Consider the following 22,355-nt stretch of genomic DNA (forward strand, 5'->3'; position numbering starts at 1 on the left):
GATACATAAAGAACTCAAATAATAAATTAAAAGATAACAAATTGAGCAAAAGATCAAAACAGACATTTCTCCAAAGAAGATATATGAATGGCCAATAACCACATGAAAAGATGCTCAACATCACTAGCCATCAGGGAAATGCAAATCAAAACCACAATAGAATTCCATTTCACACCCAGCAGGATAGCTATAATAAAAAAAAAAAAAAAACAGATGGTAACAACTGTTAGTGTGTATACAGAGAAATTAAAATTCTCATAAACTGACAATAGGAATGTACAATGGTGCAGTCACCTTGGAAAAACAATCTGGACTTTCTTCAAAAGCTTAAACATAATTACCATATAATCCAGCAATTCTCTCCTAGGTATGTACCTATGAGAAATGAAAACACATGTTCACGCAAAAAACTTGTACTCAAATGTTCATAGCAGCACTATTCATGATAGCCAAGAAATAAAAATAATAGAAATGAACATCAACTGGTAAATGAATGTGGTATATCCATACAATGGACAGTTATTTAGCAAGAAGAAGTAAAGTAATGATACATACTACAACAAAGATGAATCTTGATAATAGTCTGCTAAATGAAAGAAGTCAACCATAAAGGATTGCATATTTTATGATTCCATTCATAGGAAATGTCCAGAACAGACAAATCTCTAGAGATAAAAGCAGATTACTGTTGACTAGTGCTACAGGAAGGGTGGGATGGGCAGATAAGGATGTGATGGCTAATAGTCCAGATTGTCTTTTTGGGGTGATAAAAATGACCTAAAATTCATGTAGTGATGGCTGCACATCTCTGTGAATATACTAAAAACTACTGAATGGTAACTCTAAATAGCTCAAATGTATGGTACATGAATTATATCTCAACTTAGCTGTTATTTAACAAAAGAAAGAGAGAGAGAGGGAGGGAGGGAGGGAGGGAGGGAGGGAGGAAGGAAGGAAGGAAGGAAGGGAACTATTAGGTGCTGTTCTGGCTGTTAGTAAGATACCAGAACATCCTAACCTTGACTTCCTGGAGACTAGGGGAAACCACCTTGCTGAGAGTTCAGAGAAAAAAAAAAAAAAAATGCTGCTCTTAAAGGAGCAAACAGCAGCCAACCTCTGTCCTGGGCCAGAGGAGTGGTTCCCCAAACGAGAGCTTAGAAAAACTAACTAGAGAAGCCCAACGATTTGTCTCAGGAAAGCAAGATTAGGAATTCAACAGTCACTGGTTTCTCATATATACACACACACACAGAGGGAGGGAGGGAGGGAGGGAGGGAGGCAGGGAGGGAGGGAGGGAGGGAGGGGAAAGTAAAAGGGGATAGATCAACAAAGCTAAAATTAAACCTCCCTGCAGAGATGAGACCTGGCTGACCTGGCTTTAGTACTTGCTATACAATTTGTAGGCCTCTGTCTTGTCTATATGTTACTAGATAAATACAGGAAGTCTTCAACTTTAATTAAGATGTGAACTTCCAATTATGACTACAAAAATTTAATTAAGTCTGCTTTATTTCCCAATATCTACCTTGAAATACTATTGCAAATAGAAAAAGAGAAAAAAACTTCCATAGCACAGAAAACATGGTCAATTCTGCCAGATTAAAGGAGCACTTTCTACTACAACATTCCACTAATGCATTTAGGAAGAAAACAGGGTGAGGGTGAGGGATATACCATCATCCCTATCTAACCACAATATGAGAGACAAGCATGTGAATTGGACTGTTCTTTAGAAAGCATACTCTCTATATAGAGTGGAGCAAATATCGGAGGCTGGAAGTCAGGAGGCTGTTACAATATTCCAGACAAGTGAAAATGGTAAGGGTTGAGCCAAAATGTATGTATTTGGACTTAAATGTGAGGGGGGTAAGGAAGAGAAAGGAATCAGTATTGATGGCCAATTTTTAGCTTAAACTGAAACAGGAAACCTAGAAGAAGCAACGATTTAGGGGTTAAGAAGTTAACGTTAGGATGAAACATACAGAAGTTGTTAGGAACAAAAGATACAGAAGCATAGATGACTAATTGGATATCCAATTATATATATAGCTCTAAAGCTCAAGAGATATAGTCAAGAGATACAAACTAAAGAATCAACAGCCTAAAGGAAGTTAACGGCATAGGAATAGATAAAATAGCTCATAAAGAATATCTACAGAGAAAACAGAAGAGGGTTTAGAAGAGATAAACACAAGAGAATTTCAAAATAAAATGGAGATGTAGATAGAAAGTTGGGAGGAAAATACAAGAGTCTGGGGCGATAGAACCCCAAAGGAAGAAAATACAACAACAAGGTGGATATCCTCAATGTCAAAGACTCAAAAGGAAGGGACAGGTATATCTAAAAATATACATTTTTGTCAAAAATAACTGCAGCTCAGCCCATTAGACCAAAATAGGACTGAAAGCATGAACACCAAACTGTTTATGGTGATTATGCCTTTTACCTACAAAAGATGAGTGTAAATATCGAAATTTTATTCTCAATACTGCTATATTTGTTACTGTTTATTTCTCCATTTAGCTATGTTATTTCCTTTAAATATTTAGGTGCTCCAACATTGGGCACATATCTACAATTGTAATGACCTTCTTTGTCTCTTTTTCTCATTTTTTGTTTACAGTCTATTTTGTCTGACATAACTAGAGCTACCCTTGCTTTTTTTGTTTTCTTTTTTTTTGGCGGGGGGGGGGGTTACCATTTGCCTGAAATGTCTTTTTCCATCCCTTCACTTTCCATCTACGTGTAACTTTAAGGCTAAAGTAAGTCTTTGATATGCAGCATATTGTTCGATCTTGTTTTTTCCTATCCATTTGGCTATTCTATGTCTTTTAATTAGAGAATTTAATCCATTTACACTTAAATTATTGATAGGTAAGGGCTTACTATTGCCATTTTGTTAATTGTTTCCTGGATGTTTTGTAGGTTCCTTGTTCTTTGATTCTTATCCTGCTGTCTTTTTTGTGTGTGTTTTGTTGTCTTCTGGTATCAATATGCTTTGACTTCTTTATCATGTTGTTTTATGTAACTATTATAGGATTTCCCCTTGTGGTTACCATGAGGCTTACAAAAAATATCTTAAATGTGTATCACCCTATTTTAAACTGATAACAACTTAACTTCAATAGAATTCCTAAACTTTACACTTTTACTTCTCTTCCCCCTCACATTTTAGGTTATTGCTGTTACAATTTACATTTTTTAAAAAAATTCTTTAACTAAGATTGTATGGCTCTATGTGTGTGTGTACAGTTAGTTACAATCTCCAGAATGAGAATGTATTCAATGAACTAAATAAAAATTATTCTAGACAATTATTCAGTAATTTTGATACAAGTCAGTTGGAAAATGATTCTAAAACATTACTACTTAAGTCATTAATGTATTAATTGATATTAACTAGGCAAAATAAGGAAAAGCCTATGCTATCACTGCTTCTATATTAAAACTACAATCTGAATCTGTAGACCACACCTTCTATTAACCTCATCAATCTTTGCCAGTTCCTCAAGAAAAATAAATAAAATGAAAAGCCCCGGTGACTATAATATTATTATTGGCATGATGCAAAGAAACGAGGGAAAGGTTAGATGTATAGTTTCTGGAAAAGATACAGTTTCAACAAAGTCTTTTTGCTGTTTATTTGGCACCTCAAACACATACACATCTTTATTCTTGTATGTTAAAGAATTTAATATAATAAAGCCTCAACACATTTTTCAAGAATTTTATAATATTCTTCAATTAAAATCTCCTAGGGAGTTTCCAAAACAACCAACATATGTGCACGCGCACACACACCCACATGCACATTACAGCTAGTTTTGCACATAGTGAGGCCATGACACATGTAATTAAATGAACAATTAGATGCTGTTAATTTTTTTTGGAAAGACGTAGCACCTTGCATCTAAGTAATAAAATAGAAAAAGAGAATGGTATCTTGAAAACAGAAAAAATCCAAAGTTCTTTTAGTTTTAATATATTAAGAAAGCTTAATTAATATTCAAAAGTAACACATTTAGGACCTGAACACTATCAATTTGAATTATAAAAAATACAATCACAAAGAAAAAGGGCTGAAAGGATGTACATACGAAAGCCTTGATAACTCTATGCCATGTAGGCATGGTCCTAAACAGCAGCTTTCAGATGCCAATCCCCTCAGGATTAGTCTAAGATCAGATAATTATTTAATATTATCACAGATGGCTAGGTATTAGAATATGAATTGATGTATTAGTATGTTGGAGACAATTAAATGAAATAACCTTGACATACAGAAGAAATACATACATGCAAGATGAAATCTGAAGCAGATTAACCAGAAGGAATGCACTTAAAAAAAAATAAAATATGGATTGATAAAAGGTATGAGGTTCACAGTTGACCATAAAAATCCTTGTGAGGAAAGAGTAAAAGGAGTCAGATTATTCAACCTCTTATTTACAGGAAGACCAACATGTTCTAGGACCAAGTCGCTATTAGATAATATTATAGGAGTTAATTTCATTGGTTTACATCAGAGACATCAAATGTACATGCTAAAAGTGCCAGATAAGAAACATCTGTAAAAGTACATAGAAAATATGTTCTCTTTTGTTTTTCTTGAAAAGTTCAATTCAGGCTACTATGTTACTATTTACCATTTTGAACCACGCATGGATACAAGAGATAAATCCACTTCTCTTCAATCGACTTCAAAAAAAATAATGTGCAAGCCTAAAGATAAAATCAAGTAATACTTTTCTTCGATATTGGGAGTCAACAGAAAATGATGGTGATTATGTCAAATGACAGCTAACTATATTAAGAAAGCTTAATGAACAGTCAAAAGTAACACATTTAGGACCTGAACATTATCAACTTCGATTATAAAAATGCAACCACAAAAAAGAAGGGCAAGAAGTGCACCACATCTAATGTGGTGTCATGTCCATGGTTCTTCTTCTTAACTCTGTTTTCTACCACAACAGAATGAAACCCTAGTGTTATCAGATCCTCTGATATCTCAAAAGGAAAACAATTTCATGTTGTAATAATGCAATTAATTGATTTTTTTTAATGTTCATGACCAAATCAATTTTTTTAAACTCATGTGGTCCAAACAAAATGAGTCCCTGGGGATCACCAGCTTCAATCATCCGGTTTAATCCGTTCTTTCCCAATGATTTAATGGCAAATTTAGAAAATACCTTCACATTTCTTTTTCATAATGCTTTCCTACTTATTCCATCCCAGTCTTTGGCCCATGTTCACTACTGTTGCTAAGAGATGATAATAAAAAAACAATTCTGTTTTGTCATAACAATAATCCTACTGGTTCTGATAAAAACAAAACAATAACAAAAAATTATTTGCAAGAAAGCATTAATCAGGTTTGATCTGTGTTATGGACTGAATTACATCCCTTTCAAAATCATATGTTAAAGCCCTAACTCTCAGTGTGACTGAATTTGGATACAGGGCCTTTAGGGAAGTAATTAAGGTTAAATGAGGCCATAAGGGTAGGGCCCTAATCCTATAGGGCTAGTGTCCTTACAAGAAAAAGAGACACTCTCTGACTCCTAACCTTCAACTCCTCCAACCATACCGCCAGCCCCCACATGAGAGGTGGCCGTCTACAAGGCAAGGAGAAGTCTCACCAGAAACCAACCCTGGCAACGTGATCTTTGACTTCTAGGCTCCAGAGCTGTGAGAAAATAAATACCTGTTGTTTAAGCTACCCAGTTTTGTTATGGCAGCCCTAGCAAACTAATACAGTATGACCTATGGCTCCAGTTAATTCCTATTGAGCCTTTATTCCATTGCCATACAAAATTAAAAATAGGTTATAGTTAGATGCTTGATATGAATTGAATAAGTATGCAGAATATATTATTAATCCTACAAAACAAATTAACTTATGGAAATTTAATCAACCAATAATCAATTAAGAGAATCAGAGTCTGTTAGAGAAACACACGTTATCTATCATTCATTAAGTATCTTGGAGAAACAGCTTAGAACACAGTATAGGAATAACTTTACCAATTCCAAACAATAATTAGCTGACAAGGCTATTAATCACACTGCAAACACCATTCTATGAACCACTCACAAGAGCATCTTACAGATTACATAATAGGCTCATTTATTTAACTACATCAACAAGTATTGCTAAGTAAACTAAAATAGGGAAAGAAATTCTTCTAAATTTCTAAAGAAATTTAAGTTCTTCTAAAGAAGAATTTCTAAAGAAATTCTTCTAAAATAAGGTAGTTTTCTACCTTCTTAGTTGACAGCTTGCAACTAGGTGGGAATATTTTGAAGTATCTAGTAAAACAATCAAAATGATCTTTTTAATCTGTAAGAATCCTCTAATGAGATTCACTGGAATAATATACCAAAAGTCACTAAGGAATGACTCAAAGCTAAAAACCAAGGAAAACAGAAAATTCAAAAAAAAGATTATAGTTGATAGAGTTAGCAATAATACCAGGAACCATAATCTTGCTGCTTTTAACTACTATGCTTCCTTCACCCAAACTCTAAAAACAATTTTGAGAGAAAATGTTTACATAAGAACCAGAGATAAAGAGGATGGCAATTTTTTAAAATGTGCTAGATCACCAAAACAAGAATTAAACCAGAACTGCAAAATTCAAATCTAAATCAACCTCAAAATATAATTCTTTCAATAATACTTTCTCCACTTTTCTGCTTGGTTTGAAAGTAATCTGGAAGAAATATACCCATAATCATAGTACATATTAAAAAATACAAAATGCTTCCTCCAATTAAGCTGAGTGTGTTCCCTGTATACTATCTAAGGATATTTCCACCACGTGAATGAAGATACCTGAGTATTTGTATCACATTTTGATGTCTACACTGGAACGATAAAATACTAGATGGTCATTTGCATCCTTCAACAAGAATTAAATACAGTAGGTCTAATACTTCTCACACACTGTTTTTAAAAAATCCACATCTCTAAAAAGACAATATTCATAAATGTAAGGTTTATATTCAAGTGTAGGTCACACAATCAGTAGAAAAAAAACAATGGCACAGAGTTCAGAGATCCAGGTTCCCAAACCCTTCTCAGAAACTAGTTTTATGTCCTTAGATAAAACTCAAAACTCCCAGGACCCGTTTCTCATCTACAAAATGAGAAAGTCAAACTTCACAATCTCTAACGCTGCTTCAGTTATAGTATTTCAAAAACAGTAGGGAAAAGCAAATGCTTGTCAACGCGTGAAACACGTTATTCTGATACTATAAAAAGTGTGACTCTTTGGGATGATAACAAATAGGATAATATAAGAAAATCCCCAAATAACCTGGAAGTATATTTCTTACTTATATAATCTTAAAATTTACAGTACTGATCAAAGAAAACCAATATTTGAGAACTGACATATTTACTGAAATCTAATCTGCTTGTTATTTATTCATTGGTGATATTTAAGCTGAGGAAGTAACCTGAGTAGGAAAATGCAGCAAGCCTAATTACTCTCTAAAAAAAAATATTTATTGAGCATTTAGCCAAGCCTGTGGTAAGCACTAAAGATGCAACAGGAACAGGATAAACACAGGTCTTCCCTCATAGCGCTTACAGATTAAAGAAAGAGGAGAAGAGTAAATGAGAGTTTCAATACAGTGGGATAAAGGCCAAGAAGGAAAAGATCTTCAGAGCCAAAGAAGCATACAAATTCTCCTAAGATACACCTTTGTGCATCTTAAAAGAATAATTAATACCAGACTCCCAGAATTAAATGTGCTCTCTAAACAAGAGTACTGAGCCTCCTGCATTGTGCTGAAGAGCAGTTGACACCAGCTTTTTTATTCACTATCATAAAATGATAAGTTAAGATCTGGGATCAAGAGTGATGCTTGCTAGTATTGTGGTTCCATTCTGAAAGTGAGTGCCTGATGGCTCTAGATTTGATGATGTGTGCCTACTTTCTCACTGCAAGTGTCTTTGCTACTTCTCATTTCTCTCCATGATTTGAACCTAAACTCTGCTCTATGCCTTTGTCCCTGCTTCTCTTTAGGCATTCCTGTCCAGATGGAACTTCCTGGATATCAATCCCTGTGGTGGAAACTCTTCCAATACTTCTGCTATTTTGCCTACCTAGGACCCTGCATGTCTGTCTATTCCAATACTAACCTTTGACTGTAGTCTTCTAGTTTAAATGGAAAATCCTGGACATCTCCTTCTCCATCAGCCTCTGACATAACATTAAACATCACTTGCACATTGTCACCAAAATGCTTCTTCAGTCTGTCCCTTCCTCTGAATCTCTACAATTTCCTAAACTCAAACTTTCACCCTACCTCAACCAGAGTCCTGGGTCTCACCCGAAGACCTCTTAACTGGTGTTCTTGCCTTTGGGCTTCCCACCTTTAATCTACCTTTCACATCACTATCAGTGATGCTTCTAAACTATGAAGACGAACATTTCACTCTCCTGTTCAAAACTCCTTCATGATTCCCCACTAAATGCAGAGCTGACCCAACCTTTGAAAATGGCATACAATGCTCTTCTTGATGGATCTAATCTCTACCTCCTCTGGAGCCTCATCCCTGACATTCCCTGACTCACATTTTCATACTGTATGTAGTATTGCCAAATCACTTAGGGTTTCTTTTGCATTTATCATGCTGTTTCTCTTCCAGGCCATTCCTACAACTGTTTACTCTGTATGCATGTTCTTTCCTCTTTACCTGGGTGGCTTCAAGATTTATCTGCGACATCAGCCACCAAGGCAGCTTTTACATACCTCTGTTACAGCTCTTACATATAATGTTGAAATTATCTACATAAGTGACGACTTTTCTAGAGAAAACATGTTCCTCAAGAGGAAGGATCATTTCTTAATTCATTCATTATGTCCACAGCATGTAATATAACATTGGGGCATAGTAGCTACTTAGAAAATTCTCTGCTAAACTGAATAAAATTTGGCCTCTACATGCCTTGTCAGGATTTATGACAAACACAAATCCTTTATCTATGGGAACTCTTGCATAACTTAACGACCACCTCAACCCTCTTCCTCCCTGCAGTGTATTATTCTTACCCTTCATTGGTCATTTTATCTATGAACCTGGTCCAACTCTTAGTTGGGCTTCATGTTTATGTTATGTCACCAATGCCAACAAAGCAACAGTGACACGATTCCCACCCAGTCCCTTAGTTCTTCTAGAATTAACACTAAAAGAAGAAATTCATTTGGCAGATTTATTGAAACAATTACCAAATGCCATCAGAGGTCCTTCTAATACAGCAAGATGTCAGCATGGACTAGCTGAATAGCAATTCTACTTTCCATATAGTTTTTTGTCCTTTGATTTCAGATCTTATCTTCAATACTTATAGAGCTGTCCAGTCATAGTTCACGGGAATTACAGTATTGCAGCCCATCAATAACCTAAGCCATCTTTCTAGTAAATAGAGTCAATTCCTCCTTAGTCAGTTGGTCAGCGTAGTATTGCTTATCATGACCCTTTTACACTGTAGAGGAACAGTTGCCTCATGCAGTATTAAAACTTGTCTGATCGGAAGTTCAATCCCATTAAATGATAAGGGAAAATGGCTCACTCGCTCCCAAATTAAAGAGCTATGATTAAGAGTCATCTCTGGCTCTCATAATTTAACTGAACCACAGCAGTGAAAGCTTTCTGCTCAGAAATGATAAAGATTTTAAATTGAAAGAAAATTCCAAGTACATTGCTCTGTTGTCAGAATTGTGGAGTTGGGAAAAAAAGAGAAATGCTTTATTAATGCACAACAAGTTTCTAGCTAAAAAATTCTGAGACAGAAAAATATGTCTATTCTAAATTTACTATACAGGTAGCATAAATACAAGTTTGCATTTGGTTCTATCAAAAATGGTTAGGTATGCACGGGATCACTGTATTTAAAGTAGGAGAGAAAATTTTATAAGGCTGAGTAAATTTCAATGTTCAATCATAATACAGTTACTTTCTTATTAAGAATTTTTTTTTTAAAGAGGCTTCTCTAATGAATATCTGGTTTTCAAAAGTGAACTCTGTCTTTGCACCACCTCCCACCTCCACCTTACTCACAAATCTCAGGGCCTATCTGTGTTGACTCAAATATTCATCTTCTTGCCACTGTTAGCCAATTAGAGTACTTCTACATATTTTTTGTATGACTAAGTTTAAACATTGTATTTTTGCAGAAGCCTTCTGTGACATGCTGGCAGTGTCATACCCTCCCATGCTCCCAACATGAACACCATAGTTCTTCCTTCTTCTGTGTTCCTTTGTCAATGTTTACATATTTCTATAACAATATAAAACACTTTAAGGATTTCTAAAATTCATTTACATTTTCCCTATTAACTTTCACAGCTTGCTAACACTTATAATATCCCCAATGTCTGCATACAAAAAAGTACTCAATCAACAAATCTTGGCTGAATGAACAAAGACTTTAAATGGTAATACACATAATAATAAGAACGTTAATTGTGAATCTGACATGGCATGTAATACATTTTCCCACTCTCTATATGGCACTGAGAAAGTCACATACCTTCTCAGAAACCTCACTTTGCTCATATTTTTAAATAAGGATATTGTACAAACTTAAAGGTTCTTTCTTGCAATAAAATCCTAAGTTGGACCACAATTGGTGAGGTTTATAGTACAGTTGGTTTTCTTATAGAATTTAAATGGGATGGAAGATTTTAGTAACTTAAAGCTGAAAAAAACTATTCTAAAAAGGAATGCAAGTGCTTAAGTATTGATAATTGAATAAACAGGTATCAACATCTTATATGGTCATAACTCTCTATATATTTAAATTAGTGAATTTCCAAGTTGATTTGATCTATGAAGATAGCTGATAACTACCCCATAGTGTAGAATAATCTTTTTTGCTAAAATGAGCAAATTGTTCAATTTATTTATTTTTGGTTACCTTCCACTAAATTTAAATCATAAGGCCAAAGAATCATGAAGCAGTAAAGTTATCTTCAGAACACAAAGTTTACCCCTCCCATTTTGTAAATGAGAAAACAAGACACCCAGAGAGATGAATGATTTGCTTGAGCCACAAAGAGATTCGGCAGGCTTTCAGCTAACCCTCCAGAATCAGAATATAAGTATATATGTGTAAATGAAGGTTGGTTACAGCTGCCCTGACCTTTGTGCACCACCAGAGACAAGGCCTATCCCAAGGAAAAGGCAGAAGAATTTGTCTCTCCAACAGTCTAATTTTGATATTTCAACAGTTTTACTTACTGTCATTTATTCTCTCATTCCATGCCTATATATTTAAGCTAATTTTTAAATGTTAAACTGAAAGAACATGGAAGTTTCTGGAATGCATTACAATGATATCTTTCCCAGCAATGAAGTATTTTGCTTTCATATGCTCAGTTATATGTCAAAATATATGACTAGCCCAAATAGGATGCCTTGAAGGTCATAAACATTATGAAAACTTTAGGATTCAAAGATTAATTACCTTGCTTTCTGCTAACCAGCGATGTGGGTCATAATTAATATCAGGACCAGATGAAAAAACCTACAAAAAACAGGAAATCGTCTATTAGAAGTAGATTTTTTTCTGTAGTGAACTTACATAAATGAAAATTCTTCACCATTACATCCAAAAGTTTAGTCTCTAAACTTAAGGGTTTAAAAAGAAGAAAGTTCATACCAAGTATAAAACTAATTCCAAACCATTATTTATTTAACATGCCTATTTATGTAAACATGTATATATGTATCCATGTATATATGTATGTATTGACAGTAAATATTTAGCTCACATAGAGAGACATGAATCACCTTTCAAGTGCTATTACTACTTGAATCACTGAGTCTGATTCCATGGAGTTCTGCATGGCAAGCAGCCTCATTTAAACCAATTTATTTCATTTGTGTTTGTTTCTTTTCCTCAGTTTTGTTCCAGGTAATGTATTTCACAGTGAGTTAGATGTAATTACATAGAAACCTAATTCTTTGTCTCATTTTTCCTTCTTTAATTTTATACTATGCGGGCCATTTTGTCTCATTAATGGTTGTGCAGAACTGACAGAACCTAATCAATATGACTTCATACCAACATCGCTTTGTAATTCATGATGGTAACAAAATTCTACAATAAATAGGTTGTCTACACCAGCTGCTCTGATTTCCTTCACACCAACTCATTTATAAAATCCCTTGTCCTCTGGTTCTGCCTTATTACTGATAAAACTATACTCAAAGGTTGTCAGTGACTTCCTAATTTTATATACAAGTTTTTCTCAATGCCTACCTTCTTTGAACTCTGTGCTACCTATGATATTTTTGCATCACTTTTTCCTAGAAATTTTTTGCTTAAAAATATCCTATCCCTTTGCAAGAGATGTCTATTCCTATTCTCAAATACTTCTATACTTCTTAATGTGTGTGCACACCATTCCCCTAAGGAATATCATTAGGTAATTCATTTAGACATATGATGAATGCATAATGAGTGCTGACCACATGCCATATACAAGAGTGTTATATTCTTATATCCAACCTTTCCCTCATCCATGTTTCTCATTATCTAAATCTCACTCAACTCTTGTGCCTTGCCTGCCTTTTCAGGGAGATTTCCTTTAATCACTCTAGTCCATAGTGTTTTCTTCCTCTTCTACCTCTGTACTGTGTTGAATATTTGTAAACATCAATTTGTCATTGATTATGATGTTTTTATTATTCTTTTTCATTGATCTGTCATAGTCTCAAGTCTTCAGTGACCTAAGGTATAGTGCTCAAGATTAAAGACCAAAATAATGTGAGATAAGTACAATGTTCATATTTTGTGACTTGCTTTACCAATTTATATATAGTTTAGTGTTTAAGAACAGTCACTTGATCACTTATAAGTGGTGTGACTTAATTCCTCTAAGCTGTAGGTTATCATCTGTAAAGTGAGTAAACTACCTCCTCAGGCCAAGGTATAAATTAAATAAAATGGGTGTTAGCACAGTGTCAGGCATACAGAACACCATTATCACTACTAACTGCATGTCAAAATGTAATCATCAATAAATACACTTCAAAGTCTATTATGACAAGAGCACTGTAACAGGCATTTGTCATAAAAAGATTAAAGAAACAGAAGCCATATACATGGTGATATGAGTATACTACAAAAAAAGCTCTACATAATAATGATAGCTATCATTAGTTGAGTATCTACTAAGTGCAAGATACTTCACACTATGATGTACACCTTCTATATCTATTTTTACTTTATCTTCACAATAACCCAACTTATAAATGGGACATGAATTCTTAGAGAGAATAGAGATTACATAACTCATCCAAGGTCATATATTAGCAATCTGAACCCACATCTGTCTTGGTCCAAAGCCTATCCTCTTCATGCTCCACAAATAAATGCTAAAACCAAGTGTTAGGGGAAAAGCTCTGGAATTAGCAAAGATTGGTCAATGAAAATATTGAATCTTTAATTCAGACACTTTTCTAATTGCTTCATAGTAGTGGTGGTTTATTAAGTGTCTAACCATAGGTCTTCAATTACTGCATGCACTTACTAATGTGGAATAATAAATATGGTACTGAAAAAAGAAAATATAATTAGAAATAATGCCAATATTCCCAAAGACTTTTCTCAGACTCATTTGCTGGAATGCAATCCATTCCATAGACAGTCACTTTCTACATAAAATGGCTGAAAATTTCATGAGCAATATTTCAAAAATGAACAAATGACCAGGAATAATTGGAATTATTCCATTTTTGAAAACATTTTACAAGGACCACCGATCTCCCCTATATTTCTGAACTATAAAGCAAAGAATCAATTTTATTTTAACAAACACCTTGGTGGTTTCTGTGAGGTGAGAGCGTGTTATGTTCTTGAGTATTCCTCTTTTTTTTTTTTTTCAATTTTATAGGAATGAAACAACAGAAGTTATTAATGGAAAGAGACCCACAATGAAAAAAAAAGAATTCTTAAAAAAAAATCTTAATAGAATTTCCATTGTTTTAGATTTACTTTCCACCCATCACTAAGACTGAATTAGTCTTTCTCTAGGGGAAGAGGTGTAAAGACCTATTACCACAGTCACTGCATTCTTGAAAGCCTATTAAAGAATAGGGTACTTTTCAGAATATTGGAAGGATAATTTGAACCTCATAAAGAAATAAAATATTTAAGCCATCTGCTATCTGCACACTATGTTTTAGCCTGTAATTGGCCATAACAAGGTTTATATATCTTATAACACAATCCAAATGTTTCCATTTTTACATCACTACTTGACTGAAAACAAGCCATCCTGACACAAATTCTTAAATACAGAATAAATACTGCATTGTTAATCTGTGCATCTTTGAGATAAAATTAGGATTTCAAGGCTTTAAATATATGTAAACAAGACAAGTCCTAAATAAAGCATCATTCGACAGGGAAAAGAATAAACCAGCATTATAACAGGACTGAAAGTTGGTTTTCCCCTAAAGCCAATTACTTCTCATACTTGGCTCACAGTCCTCTCAAATTGACATCTGAGCTTTTTAAAAAATGTATATAAAAATATATATTGTAGAAATTCCATCAACTCCACCAAATTCTACCAGTTGAAATATTTCCTTTAAAGTTGAATCCTAAGGCACAAGTGTAGAATTATCATTTGATTTTCTTTAAAACATTACTTAAGAAAAAAAAAAAAAAGATGGGCAGGAAGAGAGGAACAGCAGGAAGAAAGAGGGGAAAGTAGTTTAGGGAAGAATTTTTTTTTAAATTTATTTATTTAATTTTGGCTGCATTAGATCTTCGTTGCTATGCGCAGGCTTTATCTAGTTGCGGCGAGCCGGGGCTACTCTTCGTTGCGGTGCATGGGCTTCTCACTGCGGTGGCTTCTCTTATTGCAGAGCACGGGCTCTAGGCGCACAGGCTTCAGTAGCTGTGTCTCGCAGGCTCTAGAGCACAGGCTCAGTAGTTGCGGCACACGGGCTTAGCTGCTCCGCGGCATGTGGGATCTTCCCGGACCAGGGCTCAAACCCGCATCCCCTGCACTGGCAGGCGGATTCTTAACCACTGCACCACCAGGAAAGTCCAAGGGAAGAATATTTTATATAAGAAAAAAGATGAATGACAAAATAATAAGAAGAAACATCTGAAGAGGTTTAAAAAAACCTTTATGCATAGTACCATAATTCGAGTGCTGTCATATCATCAAATGAAATAAATACGGGGTAAATGATGGGCTAAATTATAATGTATTATGGTTATACCATATTAAAGCACTGCAATGCTCTTTGTATGTAACATAGCAGTACTAGAACCTAGAGTCAAAAGAGGTGCTTACCTTCAAGGAATTAAGAATATCCATGATTAACATGTTTTTATTTATCATTTCACTAGGACTACATATTGAGTAGCAATAATCCATTTTAGAGATAGGAAAACGAAAGTAAATGTAATTTTTTTTAAATAGGGAAGGCAAATAGCATAGTGGTTACTTGTTTAAGCTCCCCGGTTGGACACCCGAGGTTTGAAGTCCTAGTTCTAGCTTTTGACTAGATACGTGGCCAGGGGCAAGTTACTTAACCCTTCCAAGCCTTGCTTTCTCTTGTCTAAAATGGATTTAATCTGAGTACCTAAAGGATAGGGTGGTTTCAGCAATTAAGGGAGAGAATGCATACACCGTACTTACACGGTATCTGTAATATAACTAGTACTCAAAAGATGTTAGCCAGTAATATACTAACAACAACAAAAATGACCAGTGATAATAAAAAATTCAAAATCCAGGCTTCTTCACTCGAACGATTTTGTTTTAGTCAGAACTGCTGCTTCCCTTGTAAGGCATTTTCTTTTACAGAGTGAGATACAGGCAATTCAGTGGAATAACAGCATACGACCTCTTACCATGAATGTGCCATAGATAAAATAGCTCATTCTAAAAAATGCAAGATATTATTTTGTTTCATAAAACTCTCTGGAATAAAAATGTGACTACCATGTAACCATGCATTAAAATCTTATAATTATATATTAGGAAACTAACTGAAAGGCACAATGAGAACTCATAATTACTTTCAATTTCTCCATTGAGTCCCTGGAGAAGGTTTTACAAGCTGCATCAATTTCCTTTCCTATCACACCAAGAATGGATTCCTGTTCAGTCTCCAGACAAAGAAGTTGATCCTTGAGCTGCAATCTGGCCTCTTCTATCCTCCTTGAGTGCTCTTCTTCATTGTTTATATGTTTTTCCTAAGGCATTGATAAGAAATAAAAACAGAAGGTAATTATTAAGTGGAGACAAGAAACACATGTAGTATCTGTACAACCAACTCAAAGAAGCATATTAGAAAACAGCTTGCAATAAATATCAGTAAAACACTAGAAAAGGCAAAATGTCAAATAAGACAGTGCTTCTTCATTACAGGAGAAAAAAAAGTGTTGCTACTACCTTTATCTCATTAAAACAGTCTTAAAAATGTCTACGTTTTCAAATGCAGTCACACTGCATAAATGCTTTGAGTCATGAAAATCTGAGAGAAGATGGAGGTACTTTTCAAGTAAGCAAATATACTTAATGAAAAGGGGTTTCTAAAGAACCCTTTAAGACAGGGGTCCCCAACCCCCAGGCCGGTACCGGTCCATGGCCTGTTAGAAACCGGCCACACAGCAGGAGGTGAGCGGCGGGCGAGTGAGCGAAGCTTCAAGTGCCGCTCCCCATCACTCGCGTTACCGCCGGAACCATTCCCCCTGCCCCACATCTTGCACGAAACCGGTCCCTGGTGCCAAAAAGGTTGGGGACCGCTGCTTTAAGAGATTACAAGGCCTTGGGGGCCCCCCTAGACAAAATAATTCTAAATCATTATGATTACACAATTTAATTCAAAAGTTATTAGAGAAATTCAAGTGGTATTACACAAGGCTTGGAGGAAAATAACAGAATCACAAGAATTCTAAGTATAAACAGTGGACCAAAAAGTCATGATGGCTGGCTAGTTATGCCTTCGGTCATTACATAGTAGCCTAATCATCTTTACCTACCCTAGTAAATACAACACAAGCAGGAAGATGATATGGCCAACAAACGAGCTTGAATTTAAAATAACAAAGAATTTTTCAATGAAAAGTAATCATGAAAAGTGGAATGGCATTCGAGCAGAATAATCGTACATGATATTTCCTTGCAATTCAACTTACTTTAAAAAATGAAAGAAACACCCTCTGCGCAAAAGAACAGAGTCCTTTCACAACCTGTCTTCAGCCATTCTCTCCAGCCTCATCTCCCTCCTTTCCACTCTCTCATACTTTAACTACTTTCAGCTCTCAAGTAGGTCTACATATGTCTCCTCCGCCCACATCTCATCTGAACAACTCACTCTGAAATTGCACTTTTTCAAAATGGAACTGGCAGTCGTGAGTCAGCATTTACCTTCATGAGTACATCATCCCAATCTGGAGCTCAGCTTTGTAAACCTAGGAGCTGGATTTTCTTTTCTTTTTGGTACTCCGATTTGAGTCATGTTTCAGCAGTAGGGTACATTAAGCTCACAAGAGACAAATGTACACACTAGAATACCACTCCATTAACTACATTAGTTTACAATGAGAACCATAACTGCCATATGGATCAGAATGTAGGTATCGTTGTTACGTACCTACCCACCTATACATCTTATCCTTCAGAGTTCATCCTTCAAGACCCAGTCTCCTTTCTTTCCTGATCTCCCAATGCAGAATGTTTCCACAGTACATTATGTATCATGTAGTTTCTTAAAAAATGTACTAAGCTATAAGATAATTATTTGGTCTTGCACCTGTGTGCCTTAATAAACTGATAATTTCAGGAGACCACAAAACATGTTTATAGTCATCTTTAAACTCCTCCACTTTGCTAAATAAGTGATTTAAACATTTTTGGCAGACAAATTCAATACTGTAAAGATCATTTCATCAACTACCATGCATATCTACATACTCAAAGGCCACTGAGGTGTGCTAGGTTTCCTCTATACATAGGCCTCCAAACAAACATAGGCCTGCAGTGCTCTCACTGATGTAATATTAATAAAGAAAATACTCTATCAGGGGTTACTGACATACTTAGGGGACAACTGTTCATATTCGAAATCCACTCAATTCACGAGGATGTTCTAATTGATCTTTCTTTTCTCTCTTCCCTCACAGCCATCTTTCTTTTTCCATTGTCACTTTTCTGTGCTCTCTGTTACTTCCCTCATTAAAAAGACAAAACTATTTCTACATTTTGATATTCTTAAGAATGCTGAAATCACTTTAACAAAGACTGCAAATTTCATTATCCATTTCACTATCCTCTGTGAGACAGCATACCATGTCCAATCTCCCTTTGAAGTGAAACTCACAGAGCTATAAACTCACATAAACCTTAGAGAGCAGTGGGTTCAACTACCTGTTCTTTCAGGATCCCCTTCTTTGACATTTCTGACAGACGGTCATCCAACCCCTACCTACATGACCAACTCAAGTTTCAAGGAAAAGAGTAATTGACAAAGCCGCAAAATCCTTCCATTAGTCTAAGTGCTATACTCAAAAATTAAAGTAAATAAATGAATCATCCACCCCTAAATCTTCTGATGTTCCAGGCAAAGGTCCAGGTTCTTTTATTTAACTCGGTTTCAGACACTGCATCATACTGGTTCTCCATCCTTTCTGCATGTCCTTCAAGACCCTAAACCTAAGAGTTAAATAAGCTCTTCCATTCTGTACCTAAGCAACTGTAATTTGATTTCTTCACTCATTCTACAAATTTTTATGGAAGGCCTACTATGGCAATACACTCTTCAGGATGCTAGGGATAGAGTAAATGAGATAGATAAGGCTTTTGCTCTCACAGAGCCAACAAATTTCTCCTTGAAATTTCAACACTTTTGTCCCATTCTTCTGGCTTGAGAATATGAATTTAAACACGAATTGTGGCACCCAAAGAATAAGCTGTTTCTCCCACTTTCATGTTTCAGAAATAGCTCTACCAATGGAGCAAGCACAGCTAACTCTATGGGAGGAAGTTAAACTGGCTGACATTAATTCAATCAACCATCTCATTGGGGGCATATAGATTAATAAAAGCAGATGATAATATTTAGGCACTATTATGGCTATTCCCTGGTCTTCCAGTGAGATCAGAGGGAGCAGTAATTCTACAGCAACATTAACAAAAAGCTACCATATTTCAAGAGAACCAGAAGTAAGACACGGTATTTCAGAGACTATTTAGAAATACGGAAGACACAGATAGTCCAACTTCAATGTTTCAGCATAAATGGACACAGATGCCTGGGTCTTGGGAATATAAGGAGTTTTTTTGCAGCAGGTAGTGGGGTGGGGATAGATGAAGCTGACTATGACAGTCTATATGATCCAAGAAAAGGGATATCAGTCCTAAACCATGACTGAGTTTGAGAAAGAACCTTAGAAAACAAACCCAACCCTTAATTTTATGAAATGAGGAAACCAAAGTTCAGACAAAGCAACCTGACTTAAGTCAAAGAGCCAATAAGCTGTAACTGAGTCCCAGCTCCCTTACTAGTGCTCTCTACTGAAATGCTAGAAAGGTTGAGTTCTTAAAACTGAAGTTTAGAAAGCCAATGTGAAAAACTCAAAAAAGTTGTCAGTAGGTGTTAGGGAAGGTAGTAGTCTTGTTCAGGCTTCAGAGGCAATAATAGGCCTTTGACCAAACAAAGACCCTGAAGGGAGCTAAACTGCTGGACTTATGTAGGTCAGCAGAAACGGCACTAGCAAGCCTGAAAACCAACAGATAAGGAAGGGAGTTAGTCACAAAGCTTCCTGGGCCTTGGGAATCTGGCCAGTTCAGCGGACATTCCGAGATTTACGAATAGAGAGCAAAGCATTTCTGATAATAGCCAGAGCTGCATATTTGTGCGTAAGCTGGTGATTATCAGCTGCGGCTTGGCGTTACAAGCAGGACTCCTTTGAGCAGTACTCTGAAGTCTCAGCCGTGGGGTGGACGCACTGCTCGGGACCTTCCAACTGGGACTCCAGATCACTGTTCCAGGGATTTCCCAGTGCTGCTTGGATCTGGATGTAGGTGCTTCCCCAATTTGGTGATGTATATACATTTATTTCTTGCTATGTTGCTTGTCCTTATGCTGTAACACTGGGACTCCAGATTGCTGTTGCTTGGATCTGGATGTAGGTGCTTACCCAATTTGGTGATGTATGTATATGTATCTCTCTATATACATATACTGCTTGTCCTCATACTGTAACTTACTACTAATATAATAAATTTCCTTATTTCTTGCTTATTAAAGTGTGGAGTGGTTATTTTACCAGTGAATCCTCTGAACCTGAAGCTGAAAGTAAGTCTTTGGGCAAAACAGTAGGTTATATAGGGGCTAACATGGTCATAAAGTAGAGAGAATAACTCAAAAACTATTTCTGAATAAGCCTTATCACTACAAATGAAAATATACGACATACTGGCAAATTCAGAATAGACCACAAAAAAGGGGGGAAAAAACCCATCAAGCATGCACAATATCCTAAAACTTTAGGGGCTACTGCTCTCCTCTATACTGGAGATGTACCTGTGTACACATAAAATCTGCTCTAGATTTTAGTTAAAAAGTATACCTAATACCACACTGAACAAGGTACGGTTCCACTGTCAAGACAGCAAAGGTTTCATGAAGCTTCCACTTCAAGACAGGAAAGGCTTACATTGTTGACGTTTGTGTCTAAAGGAAACAAAAATCATACTACTTACAACGTCATCATACACACACGCACGCGCACGCGCACACACAGCTTAATCAATGAACCTGTAATTCAAAGGATAAGAAGTGCTCCTCTAATTAGAACATTCACTCTCCCAAAGGCTATAAAGATTACAAGGAGACACAATCTTAATGAAAATAGAACAAATTCAATAAAACTAGAGCATGTCCAAAATGTTATCTCCTTGGCAAAAGCTTATGAGATTCCTTCAATGTCTTAAGTATTCCAGAAAAGCCACTTTATTTCCAATACGGTTATTACATAAAGTGAAAACAGTTCTTCACACACCTTAAGAGAAACATTATAGCAAATAAAGCACAGTCACACCACTAAATAGATCATTAATTTACAAAGCTAATGTTTTTCCTTTACTGAAAACTAACTTGAATAAGTGTGCACTATTTCAGCCCCAAGGCCATCTACAATACATGAGCAGGGGGTGGGAGACAGAGAAAGCAGTAAGAGAGAAGTCAAAGTTAAGGGGTGAAGTTAAAACTAATGCAATGTAATTCAAAGTTACTCGAAGCATGGCTTATTGAAACTATAGTCCTGCACACATCACCTAAAAAGTTTTGAGGAAGAATATTTCTGTAACTCAAGATAACTATCATGCCTAAGCCTTAAATCCAGGATACTAGCATTACAAGGCAAATTATGAAACTATCCTGAACAAAAATTGGATCTGTCTGGAAGCCATTTATCTGACTCTCTAAAGAAGGCTCACATTACTTCTGCCAACAGAGCTGACTCAGCTGCAAGGAAGCTAAGATACAATATGAAATGCCAACCAAGGCAGAAACTGCGGCATGACTAAAAGAGAAGTATCTACTATGGATATTACAGGAAATTTGAAAAGAGTTTAATCCGGAAAATTACTATACTGCAGTTCAAGCTGTCTGGCAAAACAGCCAACAAATAAATAAATAATGCATTAATTGCTGTCACATGTAACTACTTTTTTCAAACATTTCTTAAAAACAGAAGATTGTACATGAGTATGGATTTCTTAAAATTATGGCTATATATTAAACACTTAGATGGGTATCAAAAAACTAAAACCACAATAAAGCAACAACAATTCTAAAATCAACAGTTAAGATCAATTTGAAAGAGTCCCCATGAATTCAACCTCCGTATATCCTTTGCCCTCTGTGAACCCAACACTGCTCTGGAATAAGGAGGACAAGGGAAGGTCATAAACTGAATTTTTTACTTGTTATGAAAGTCCAATAACATGCATCTACTTCATCACTCACATGATTATTATAGCAACAGCAGGTAACCTCAGTTCTTAGGAATACTAGGTGCTCCTTCTCTATGTTCTTGCGGCACTTTGTAGGAGCTTCTGCTGTAGCACTTACTACTCTGTGTGTCTTTTATGTCTGTCACCTCAACAGACTGTGAGTTCCTCCAGGGCAAAGATCTTATTCCTCTTCATTTAAATATCTCAGCACCCCTCGTACAATGATGGTGGAAATGTAAACTGGTGCAGCCACTATGGAAAACAGTATAGAGGTTCCTCAAAAAATTAAGAATAGAACTACCATATGATCCAACTATCCCACTTCTAGGTATTCACCCGAAGA

General features: G+C 35.8%; 1 protein-coding gene across 6 annotated transcripts in view; it reads right to left on the reverse strand.

Annotated features, from left to right (window-relative positions):
* The window catches only part of CEP128 (centrosomal protein 128), a 455,483-nt gene that overhangs the window by 256,357 nt on the left and 176,771 nt on the right, over window positions 1-22,355 (reverse strand). For all 6 annotated transcript variants that reach the window (XM_055088664.1, XM_055088663.1, XM_055088662.1 and 3 more), the window contains 2 exons: window positions 16,069-16,245; window positions 11,488-11,547 (listed from right to left, as the gene is read on the reverse strand). In XM_055088664.1, the coding sequence (XP_054944639.1) occupies window positions 11,488-11,547; window positions 16,069-16,245 (237 nt within the window). The remainder of the gene's footprint in view (window positions 1-11,487; window positions 11,548-16,068; window positions 16,246-22,355) is intronic.

Source organism: Physeter macrocephalus, chromosome 11 (assembly GCF_002837175.3).
Source record: "Physeter macrocephalus isolate SW-GA chromosome 11, ASM283717v5, whole genome shotgun sequence".
NCBI classification, from domain to species: domain Eukaryota; kingdom Metazoa; phylum Chordata; class Mammalia; order Artiodactyla; family Physeteridae; genus Physeter; species Physeter macrocephalus.